Raw genomic sequence first — 11,611 nt, 5'->3', positions numbered from 1 at the left:
TATCACTATTGAGAAGTTGAAGCTGTGCGCAGCTTCAATTGGTCTTCTAGCTTGAGGACAGGAGGATGAGTTGTAGGGATGAGGGATTGTTTCTTGGAGGATAGCGGTTTGATGTTGGTGATTGGACTAGTCTCTAAGTGGGAGATTTGTTGGGCTTTGTGGAGCCTAGTTTTGTTTGATCCAATTTGACGACCCGACCCGAATAATATTGCATGGCTTTTTAATGGGAGATTTATTGAGGCCTGTTGGGCCATTTAGCCCATTGTGGAACCACCCTTAGTGATTAGGGTTTTTTAGTGTGGTGGGGTTGTCGTGTTATATATATAGAGAGAATATTGTAGCCGCCAGGTTGTACTCTGAATTCTTCCCTGATAATAGTGATATCCCTGCAACTCCGTGGATGTAGGCAAATTGCCGAACCACGTAAATACTGTCTTGTGCGTGTGATTATCTTTTCTTTGGCGTGTGTTTTCTTTAATTTTGTTTCTCATGGGTTGGGAATTCGGTTTAATTCCCTACATCTCTCTCTCTCTCTCTCTCTCTTTGGTTGTTGGTGACAGCCTGTGATTCTATGACTTTTTATTTTATTTTATTATTTTTTTATGATCTCCACTGTTTGGTAGGCATGATATTGCATTTGGTTAATACAAACCAGTCTTTTACAGTTTGGTTGTGATTCTGCATCTGCTTACCTTCGTTTTCCCTGAATTGAATCACTGAATTCCTTGTGCAAAGCAACAGTCAACAGATATGGCGGACGCACTCCTCTCCGCTTCACTTCAAGTTCTATTCGACAGGTTGGCTTCTCCGGAACTCATAAATTTCATTCGGCGAAAGAATCTCAGCCATGACCTCCTCAACGAGTTGAAGAGGAAATTGGTGGTTGTCCACAAAGTGCTCAATGACGCGGAGATGAAGCAATTTTCAGACGCACAAGTCAAACAGTGGCTGGTCCAAGTTAAGGATGCTGTGTATCATGCGGAGGACCTGTTGGACGAGATCGCTACCGAAGCTTTGCGGTGCGAGATGGAAGGTGCTGACTCCCAAACCGGCGGAACTCATCAGGCGTGGAACTGGAACAAGGTCCCTGCTTGGGTTAAGGCTCCATTTGCTACTCAAAGCATGGAGTCCAGGATGAAGGAGATGATTACTAAACTTGAGACTTTTACTCAAGAAAAAGTTGGGCTTGGGCCGAAAGAAGGTGGGGGCGAGAAACCGTCACCAAGATTACTATCCTCTTCTTTGGTGGGTGAGTCGTCCATTGTGTACGGAAGGGATGAAATTAAGGAGGAGATGGTGAACTGGTTGCTTTCTGATAACGTAAGAGGCAGCAACATCGAGGTGATGTCCATAGTGGGCATGGGCGGCAGCGGCAAGACCACACTCTCTCAGTATCTCTATAACCATGCCACAGTGAAGGAACACTTCGAGTTGAAAGCATGAGTCTGTGTTTCCACTGAGTTTCTTCTTATCAACCTCACCAAAGCAATTCTCGAGGAAATCGGTTCTACACCTACTTCCTCTGACAACATAAATTTGCTTCAGCGTCAACTGGAAAAGAGCGTAGGTAACAAGAAACTTCTGCTCGTTCTCGACGACGTCTGGGACGTAAAGTCTCTTGATTGGGAAAGTTGGGATAGACTACGAACTCCACTCCTCGCTGCAGCAGAGGGAAGCAAGATTGTTGTGACGACTCGTAGTGAAATTGTTGCAAAACTCATGGGTGCAGTCAGTACTCATCGTTTGGGAGAATTAAGCCCTGAAGATAGTTGGGCCCTATTTACAAAATTTGCATTTCCAAATGGAGATTCCAGCGCTTACCCTCAGCTTGAACCCATAGGCAGAAAGATTGTGGACAAGTGCCAAGGATTGCCTTTGGCTCTAAAAGCACTCGGGACGCTCTTGTACTCTAAGGCCCAACAAAGAGAATGGGAAGATATTTTGAATAGCAAAACATGGCATTCCCAGAGTGGTCATGAAATTCTTCCGTCTCTTAGATTGAGTTATCTGCATCTTTCTCCTCCTGTGAAGCGTTGTTTTGCTTACTGTTCAATTTTTCCCAAGGATTATGAATTTGACAAAGAGAAGCTGATTCTATTATGGATGGCAGAAGGGCTTTTACACGCAGGACAAAGTGATGAAAGAATGAAAGAGGTAGGTGAGTCATGTTTTAATGAGCTTCTAGCAAAGTCGTTTTTTCGAGAGTCTATTACAAGGAAATCATTTGCAAAAGAGTCACGCTTTGTAATGCATGATCTAATACATGACTTGGCTCAACATATCTCCCAAGAATTTTGCATTCGATTGGAAGATTGTAAGGTGCAAAAAATATCTGATAAGGCTCGCCATTTTCTCCACTTTAAAAGTGACAATGACACGGCAGTTGTATTTGAAACTTTTAAGCCTGTTGGTGAAGCCAAACATCTCAGAACAGTCTTAGCGGTGAACATAGGTTATCCTATTCGCATATTGAGTAAAAGAGTTTTACAAAATATATTACCAAAATTTAAATCCTTGCACGTGTTGTCATTGTGTGAATATTGGATAACAGAAGTGCCTGATTCAATACACAATTTAAAACAATTGCGTTATTTGGATCTCTCTGCAACAATGATTAAAAGATTACCTGAATCAATATGTTGTTTGTGCAATTTACAAATAATGATGCTGAGTAATTGTCAATCTCTTCTTGAATTGCCTTAAAAAATGGGGAAGTTGATTAATTTGCGCTATCTTGATATTAGTGGGACTGATTCATTGAAAGAAATGCCAAATGATATAGATCAATTAAAAAGTTTGCAGAAATTGCCTAATTTTACTGTGGGCAAAGAAAGTGGATTCAGATTTGGAGAATTGTGGAAGCTTTCAGAGATTCGAGGAAGACTTGAAATTTCAAAAATGGAGAATGTGGTGGGTGTTGAGGATGCATTGCAGGCGAATATGAAGGATAAGAAATACCTTGATGAGTTATCCTTGAATTGGAGTCGGGGGATTAGTCATGATGCTATACAAGATGATATTCTCAATAGGCTAACACCTCATCCAAATTTAAAAAAACTGTCCATTCAACACTATCCTGGTCTAACATTTCCAGATTGGCTTGGAGATGGATCATTTTCAAATCTTGTGTCCCTTCAGCTTTCGAATTGTGGGAATTGCTCAACATTGCCGCCACTGGGGCAGCTACCTTGTCTTGAACATATAAAGATCTCCAAAATGAGTGGAGTAGTGATGGTGGGTAGTGAGTTTTATGGGAATTCTTCTTCCTCGCTTCATCCCTCCTTCCCATCCCTGCAAACTCTATCATTTGAAGATATGTTCAATTGGGAGAAATGGTTATGTTGTGGAGAATTCCCTCGTCTCCAGGAGCTTTCTATAAGGCTATGTCCAAAACTCACTGGGGAATTACCAATGCACCTTTCTTCATTGCAGGAACTTAACCTTAAAGATTGTTCGCAACTGCTTGTGCCTACACTCAACGTTCTTGCCGCCCGTGAATTGCAGTTGAAAAGGCAAACTTGTGGGTTCACAGCTAGTCAAACTTCAAAAATTGAAATTTCAAACGTCTCTCAGTTGAAGCAACTTCCACTGGTACCCCACTATCTCTACATTAGAAAATGTGATTCTGTGGAGTCTCTACTAGAGGAGGAAATCCTGCAAACCAACATGTACAGTTTGGAAATTTGTGATTGCTCTTTTTACTGATCCCCAAACAAAGTTGGCTTACCCAGTACATTAAAATCGTTATCAATCTCTTACTGTACCAAAGTGGACCTTCTTCTACCTGAGTTGTTCAGATGCCATCACCCGGTTCTCGAAAATCTAACAATCAGTGGTGATGCCTGTGATTCTCTCTCGTTGTCCTTCTCAATATTGGACTTCTTCCCCAGGTTGACTAATCTCCATGTATTTGATCTTGAGGGGCTTGAGGAGCTCTGCATCTCGATTTCAGAGGGGGATCCCACATCTCTTCGTCAATTGAAAATCAATGGGTGCCCTAATCTTGTATACATCCAACTGCCCACTCTCGACTCGATGTGCCATGAGATATATAACTGCTCCAAGCTCAGAGTGCTGGCGCACACGCATTCATCTCTGCAGAAACTACGTTTAAAGGATTGTCCAGAATTGTTGTTGCACAGAAAGGGTTTGCCTTCCAACCTACGGGATCTTGCAATATGTGGCTACAACCAACACAGGTGGAGTGGGATTTGCAAAAACTGACCTCTCTTACTCGTTTCACAATCAATGGTGGATGTGAAGGCGTGGAATTATTTCCCAAGGAGTGTCTGCTGCCCTCTTCTCTAACTCATCTTTCAATCGCGAATCTTCCAAATCTCAAGTCTCTTGACAACAAGGAGCTTCAACAACTCACCTCTCTTCGAGAATTATGGATCGAGAATTGCCCTGAGCTCCAATTCTCGACAGGATCTGTTCTTCAACGACTTATCTCTCTCAAGAAATTAGGAATCTACAGGTGCGGAAAGCTCCAATCCTTAATAGAAGCGGGTCTTCACCACCTCACCACTCTTGAAACCTTAATTCTCTTCAATTGCCCTAATCTCCAATACTTGACAAAAGAGAGACTACCAGACTCCCTCTCTTATCTGTATGTTAGAAAGTGTCCTTTACTGGAACAACAGCTCCAATTCGAGAAAGGGCAAGAATGGCGTTATATATCTCACATTCCAAACATAGTGATCGATGATGTGCTATTTTAATGGGAGTGGCAATGGGCAGGTAATTGTTGTGTGCTTAAACTTATTTTCTTTACAAAATTTATGTTCCACCCAAATTTCTAATCTCAAGAATATATCTGCTTAATTCCTTGCCTCCGTTCAAGAATCACTTAAATTTCCTACATTGTTAAGGTTTTGACCTCCTTAAGCCTAAAATTAAGTGTCCCTCCGTAAGCCTAAAATTAAGTGTATACTTCCTATTTTTTGTTTTTAAAATCATAAAATAATAGTAACTTTTGTATTTTGACTTTTAAAGACTTACATTAAACAATCAAGGTATTAAAAAAAAACTATGGAGTCACTTTTTTTAGGGTTTTTTTTCTTGTTTTCCAAAACTAATTTTTCACCATTAAAAAGTAAGTCTCGCCGATGAGTGAAGTATGCACTTGAAGAATACAGGTCCACAATAATAGTACTTTTATTATTTAAAAAGAAGTATGTAAGTGATATTCTTAAAAATTCAAGATAGAATTATGCAAGTTTTTTTTAACTCTAGCTAAAGAAAGGTTGAACTTAGGGAAGACATCTCAAGTGAGTTTGCTGATCCTATAATTTTGCAAATAATAGTTGGGAGTTTATGTTATTTAACTTCTACAAAATTAAATATTATGTATGAAGTTGTGGTCATATAGGTAGATTCATGGAGTCCTCACATTAGTCTCACATGCATTGAAAGTGATAGTATTCTTTGTGCATGTGCCAACAAAATTAAATTGTAATTATAGGACAAGTGATATAAATAGGTGAAAAAGTACTTCTAGTTATGAATTTAGTCTTGATTTAAAAGTTTTTTCTTGATCATAGAAAAAACAATAGGTAGTTGTTTTATTTTTAATAAAAGTCGAGAATATTGTAACTATTAATGGTGCTACTCAAGCACATATCATGGTTGCATGTAATATATATTTTTTTATTTAAAGTATGCTCAAGAGGTTACTACAAAGGTTATTTATTTATTTATTTTTATTTATTTTTATTTATTTATTTTTACTATAATCAATCAAGAATTGTATTGACCAAGAATCTAGATTTTCATAGAAGAAGCTAATACATTGACATCACATTTCAATATATATATTCTTAAGTTGGTGAAAGACAAAGAATTTACCCGCCTTAAGTTTTGTTCTAAAAAATTAAATTATAGACATTCTTACAAAACTAATCAAGGTGAGAACATTGCTCAAGTTGAAAAGATGATGTATACGATTAAATTTAGAGTATTTGGTTTAGACGAGGTATTATATTGAGAGTCCTAATTAAACCAAGAATATGTTTACTTAGCTTATTTAAATCATTTTATTTAAATCATTTTATTAATATTTGAATAGTTATTTAAAAAAAAACGGAATCTAATTATTTCAGTGGAGTTTGTTTTTTTTATTTATTAAAACCAGGGCTTTTTAATTGTTCTCATTTATATTAAAAAATAATACAAAGCGAAGTGATAATTTTTTGTCATAACTATATATATATATATATATTTTATTCTTCATAGTTTTTGCATCCTTCTTATGTGAATAATTATTCTAATGTTAAAAGGTTTTTTTGATTGTTTATACCTATTATGTACATTTGATATCTTTTTTCATCTATTCCGTTTCAAAAAGTAATATTTGGAGAATGACTCAAATAACATTATCCATGTAAAACTAATACTTGTTATATTGAAAAGTAATCATTATTTTTCATATATATTGAATTTTACACCAATTATTTTAGGTAACTATTATGCTTTTTTTTTTTATTGACCTACAAAAAAATATGAAAAAAGGAAAATAAACCCAAAAAGTATTAAATTCTCTTATTTACTTCATTAATTAGCAGATATTTGTTTTCCAAGGAAAATGAGAAGGAAAAGGAAGAGGCAAGAAACTCTAGCCAAAATTATTTTTTGGGATGCTTGTGTTTCACTGCTTCCATTGTGAAGGACTTTAATATAATTATATACAATGTTTTCAGAATGGGACAGATCATTGAATTGGAAAAGTTACCGGTTCACGATTCACTGATCGGACCGGCGGTCGAACCGCGATCGAACCAGTGACGTCATAAATATATAATTTATAAATTATTAAAATTTAAAAATAATTATAAAAATAAAAATAATAATTTATATATTATTTAAAAATCAGACATTTATTTAAAATTGTAATGTTTTTATTAATTTAAATTAAAATCATAAGTTTTAAATCTGAAGTAAAAAAATAATAAATATAAAAAATTAAAAATAAATAAATAATAGTGAGATCACTAAATGGTAAAAAATAATTAAAATATATATATATATATATATATATATATATATATATATGGAAGAAAGGGAAAAGAGGGGGTTGCAGTGGGGTCGCTGGGAGGAAGGAGGGGCTTCAGCGGCACGGCGTGGGAGAGGGGGGTTGGCTTTTCCGGCACGGGGGTGGGTTCCGACGGGAAAATCTTCCCTCCCGCCTCTCTGAAACGCTACCGTATCTGCCAGAATCATTGGCTGAGCCCCAACTTCTTCGCATTCTTCCTTGCGACTGTGAGCTCCACGGCTTTCGTGGGAGAGATGCTCTGCAACTCAGTTAGGTTCAACTGGCTGGCGTGTCCGGCGGCTACGAAGCTCGAAATGGGTTCCGGCGAGCAAAAAGGAGAAGGTTTTCCAGCGCGAGGGTTCCAACAGGGGAGGAGAGCACGGGGGTTCCAGCGGGGTTGCGAGGTCTTGCTAGCGGGGCCGACGACAGTGGGAGGAAAAAAAAAAAAAGAAGTTGAATCGGACGATTCAAAGAGAACCGTCTAGTTCATCCGGTTCGTTGGTCGGACCACCGGTTTAGTCTGTCCAATTCCGGTTTGACTACTTTTCGATCCAATTGGCCAGACCGGAATCGTGGTCAGGCGACGGTCGATCGGCTGGTCTGGTCCGATTTTTAAAACCATGGTTATATATATTATTAAAAATAATTTAGTAACTATAAATCTACTTATTTTATTTTATTTTTTTTCACTTTTTTTCTTAAACTTTTAAAAGAATCAAACATATGATGAGAGATTATCATAATCTGCCTTATATTTTTTCTTAAACTTTTTAATAATCAACAAATACAAAGCTTGGTTGGTTACAAAGGGCTTTCATCAAGTTGTTGGTTTTGACTTCAATGAAACCATTTAGCCCTATTATAAAACCAACTAGCACCCAAATTGTTCTTACACTTGCCTTAACCATGAACTAGAAGATTCCACAACTTGATATCAATAGAGCTTTCCTAAATGGAGATCTTCAAAAAGACACTTTCATGCATCAACCTACGAGCTTTGTTGATCCTTTAAGACTAGATTTTGTATGCAAACTCAACAAGTCTCTATATGGTCTAAAGCAAGGTCTTAGAGCTCGGTTTTAGATTTCTTACCTCAAAAATGGTTGGAATATTCATTGTCCCCTACCTAAGAATTTGGAAGCAATACAATAACTAAGAAGTGTTGCACCATTTTTGCCTTTTTCTGGAGCTAGCTCCTCTGGTCCAGTGTGAGAGTAGAGAAAACGTGTCATTTCTCTTTTGCCTCGATTACAAGCAATCACAACTGGGAGTATTTTATATCCATCTAAAATGTTGGCCAATGTCCTGTTCTTTCTAATCATGGACTGCGCTATTTCAGTTATTCCAACTGATACAGCTAAAGCAAGCGGCGTGCACCCTTGCACATCCTCTTCTTGTTCTAAGTCTTCTGGATTCAGTTTGTCCACCAACTTCTCCACAACCTTTACATGTCCAGCAAGAGCTGCGACATGAAGCGGGGTCTGGCCTGTTGGCGAAATCCTTGCTCTCATTGCATCCGGATTTGAATTAAGGAAGGATTCGATATCGTTCCAGCTACCACGGTCCAATGCCTGCTCAAACTTCTCATACTGAGAGAAGTCAGGGTTCCCTGCAGACAGTTTCCTTCTTGTTAATTGCTATCAATCTGCTCAGTATTGTAGTGAGAGAAACAATCCAGACAAGAATCTACTCTATTGTTCGTCTGGTACAACTGCGCTGTGGCCTCTGTAGTCTGTTGCATGTTCTCAATGGATGAATGGTCGGCAGCCTTGAGATTGTGTGTTGGGCTCTGGAGCTGCTGGAAATGAAGCCCAAAAGGTTGAAAATGTTACTTGGAATCACAAATCAAGTTTAAGGAAGAATATTAGAAAGTTAAACTTGATTTAAAAAAATTTTAAATATTAAAATTAGATTTATTCTTTATGTTATTTTGAATATTTATTTATTTTAGTTTTTATATTTGAATAGCTAAGTTTTGAAATCTTTCTATATTTTATTATCAAGATTTTCGCACAATTGCCTGGACAGGCATTCATATTTTTGAGAAGTTAAAACAGATTTTTCTCATATATATATATACCATACTTGATTTGAGTCATACCATATTTGATCTAAGCTATCAAACTCACCTTTCTCCATTATTCCACTTTTTAGGTAGAAGTGACATTGGCAAGAACAAATTAGAATAAGAAGGAAGCTTCTTTTAAAAACAACTTAAAACTAATTAGAATTTTTATTTAAGTTTGTTTGGGAAAATGATTAAATTTATTGTTTTGATAATTTAATTAGTTTTGGAATTGTTAGTCAAGGTGATTCATGTGTTAGGCTCTCAAGTTTGACATGTGAAATGATCATGGTGTTTTTGGCTTCTAGGTTTAGGGTATCGCAAAATGGTATCAAAGCTATAAGATAGGTCCAATAGACATATTTGCTTAATTGGAGTTGGATTAGAAAATGTAGGATGGATCATCTCCACTTCTTTATGCTTTCTCTGTTCCTTTAGTAAACAAATTATCCTAGTTAAAAAAAATTTAGTAGAATAAGTTTTCTACCTTAAGGATGTTCTACTATTGTGTATAGGTGAGAGGGAGCTAAATTGAAGATTAATAGATAAAAAAATAAAATATAAAAATATTATAAAAGAAAATCAAATAAATTAGGATTGTTTTAAATGACATTTAAAACAAATATTTGCTTATTTTTTTGTAGCAAGTTACTTGATTTCTTGATGAAGTAATATAATGGCGTAAAAATATAATGACTAAGCAAATTTTGAGGAAGAAATTAATACATGCATAATGAATTTATATCATTAGACAATAATATGTTGAGTTTCAAAACACATTAATATTAAAATAAAAACGTATTTAATATTTTTTTAATTTAGAAATATTGAAAATTTTCTTATATATTTATATTTATCATGTATTTAATTTATTATATGAAATACATACTAATATAAGTAAATTAACTTATTTATAAAAATTTTATTTTAATTAATTTTCAATTTATAATACATATATATATAATATTATTTGTATATATATAAGGGAGAATTATCTTTTGGGGGTAGATGAGCCCCCAAATTAACAAAAGGTCCATATAACTCTTCAAATTGAGTTGAAGGATATGAAATAGTAATGGATAAATATACCCTTTAAGAACACATATAAAATATTTTATAAAATTAAGTTAAATAATTTTTTTTAAATAAATTTCTTTTTCAAAAATACTAAATTAAATAAAAGTATTTTTCAAAAATATTAAATTAAATTAAAGTATTTAAAAAAATATTAAATTAAATATTTTTTTTAAATATTAAATTAAATAAATTTATTTTTAAAAAATATTAAATTAAATAAAAGTATTTTAAAAAATATTAAATTACATAAAAGTATTTTAAAAAATATTAAATTAAATAAAAAATATTAAATTAAATAAAAGTATTTTTAAAAAATATTAATTTTTTTTCTCAAAATCAACAAAGGGCATTTTTGGAAATACTGAAGGATGATATCCTTCAACTCAATTTCCATACTTTCATTGGGTCTTGATCTCAATTTGAAAAGTTACATGGACCTTTTGTTAATTTGGGGGACCATCTACTCCCTAAACATAATTCTCCCCATATAAATTACATGTGCGTTTCAAATATTAAAGCACATTTGGTTCTGTTGGCAAGGGTCAATCTTGTCCAAAGTTTTCTCCGTAAGTATGCCACTTGTACACATATATTATCAAGGTTAATTATATATAAAGGCATTACTATTTTTAACATGAGGAAGAGGGAAAACACTTTACCTGCTGGAGCTGGGGCATCAGCTTGTTCTTCTATGACGAAGTCGATGATTGGGTAGGAAATTTGCATCAAAAAGTCCCACGCCTCACTTGCAAGCATTTTGTCCCTAATCTGAGAAAGCATCTCTCGACTGCATGAAATTTGAATAGCATGTAAAGCCATGGCATTCTTCTTTTCCCAAACTGAAAATTCCTCTGGATGTCGTTCTTTATCAGGAATGTCTTTAATCCTGCAAACTTCCAAAAGATCTTGACCCATCAAATACCATTGTATACAAGTTCTCCAATTTGCATAGTTGCCTTCTGTAAGAAGTTCAGGAACTATTCTCGTTGGGACTATAACTGGGGTTATAGTCGGGAGAACATCTCTTGGGAGTAGAGTTGGGGTTAAATTCGGAAGAACATCACTTGGGAGTAGAGTTGGGGTTATAGGGGGGAAAACATTACCGACCATATTCGTGAAAGTTTTAGAATCTGGGTTTCAGAAACTGGGTTTTAGAAAAACCAATATTTCTCATTGTCTATTAGGAAAAGATGATTCTTTTACACTGACGTTTTCTTATATTTATATCTACAACAACCTAACCAACTAACTTCCTTCTTCAAGACGTTCTTAACCGGCTTCTGTTTGTTGCAGCTGACCTCAGTTTGTTGCACCTGATCTCGGTTTGTTGCAGCTGATCCTGGACAGTTACTTTCTTGTTGATCAGCTAGGTATCTTCTATCAATTCGGGAGACCTTCGCCAGCCATCATATTGGGGGCAAAACCTCCACCTTCCATAC

At 35.4% G+C, this 11,611-nt stretch overlaps 2 protein-coding genes across 2 annotated transcripts; one reads left to right on the top strand and one right to left on the bottom strand.

The window, feature by feature from the left end:
* Positions 1-750: 750 nt before the first annotated feature.
* LOC117928390 (putative disease resistance protein At3g14460) lies at positions 751-7,515 on the top strand. The gene is made up of 6 exons (XM_034848279.1): positions 751-1,437; positions 1,546-2,154; positions 2,803-3,668; positions 3,798-4,037; positions 4,127-4,609; positions 7,098-7,515. The coding sequence occupies exons 1-6, from the start codon at positions 751-753 to the stop codon at positions 7,513-7,515; spliced, it is 3,303 nt and encodes a 1,100-aa protein (XP_034704170.1).
* A 627-nt stretch (positions 7,516-8,142) lies between these two features.
* Positions 8,143-11,282, bottom strand: LOC117928389. Its single transcript, XM_034848278.1, has 2 exons — positions 10,832-11,282; positions 8,143-8,639 (listed from the first exon to the last, which is right to left on the bottom strand). The coding sequence occupies exons 1-2, from the start codon at positions 11,280-11,282 to the stop codon at positions 8,143-8,145; spliced, it is 948 nt and encodes a 315-aa protein (XP_034704169.1).
* Positions 11,283-11,611: the final 329 nt, after the last annotated feature.

The sequence above is a fragment of the Vitis riparia genome, chromosome 13 (assembly GCF_004353265.1).
Source record: "Vitis riparia cultivar Riparia Gloire de Montpellier isolate 1030 chromosome 13, EGFV_Vit.rip_1.0, whole genome shotgun sequence".
NCBI lineage: Eukaryota > Viridiplantae > Streptophyta > Magnoliopsida > Vitales > Vitaceae > Vitis > Vitis riparia.
This window is presented reverse-complemented; position numbering and strand designations above follow the sequence as displayed.

Excerpts from the sequence above, each read along its gene's own strand:
- LOC117928390 (XM_034848279.1), top strand. The coding sequence starts at position 751 with ATGGCGGACGCACTCCTCTCCGCTTCACTTCAAGTTCTATTCGACAGG. Across the intron at positions 1,438-1,545 it reads AGGAACACTTCGAGTTGAAA|CGTCAACTGGAAAAGAGCGT; the intron begins GCATGAGTCTGT and ends AATTTGCTTCAG. Across the intron at positions 2,155-2,802 it reads GTGATGAAAGAATGAAAGAG|AAATTGCCTAATTTTACTGT; the intron begins GTAGGTGAGTCA and ends AAAAGTTTGCAG.
- LOC117928389 (XM_034848278.1), bottom strand. The coding sequence starts at position 11,282 with ATGGTCGGTAATGTTTTCCCCCCTATAACCCCAACTCTACTCCCAAGT. Across the intron at positions 8,640-10,831 it reads TGATGCCCCAGCTCCAGCAG|GGAACCCTGACTTCTCTCAG; the intron begins GTAAAGTGTTTT and ends AACTGTCTGCAG.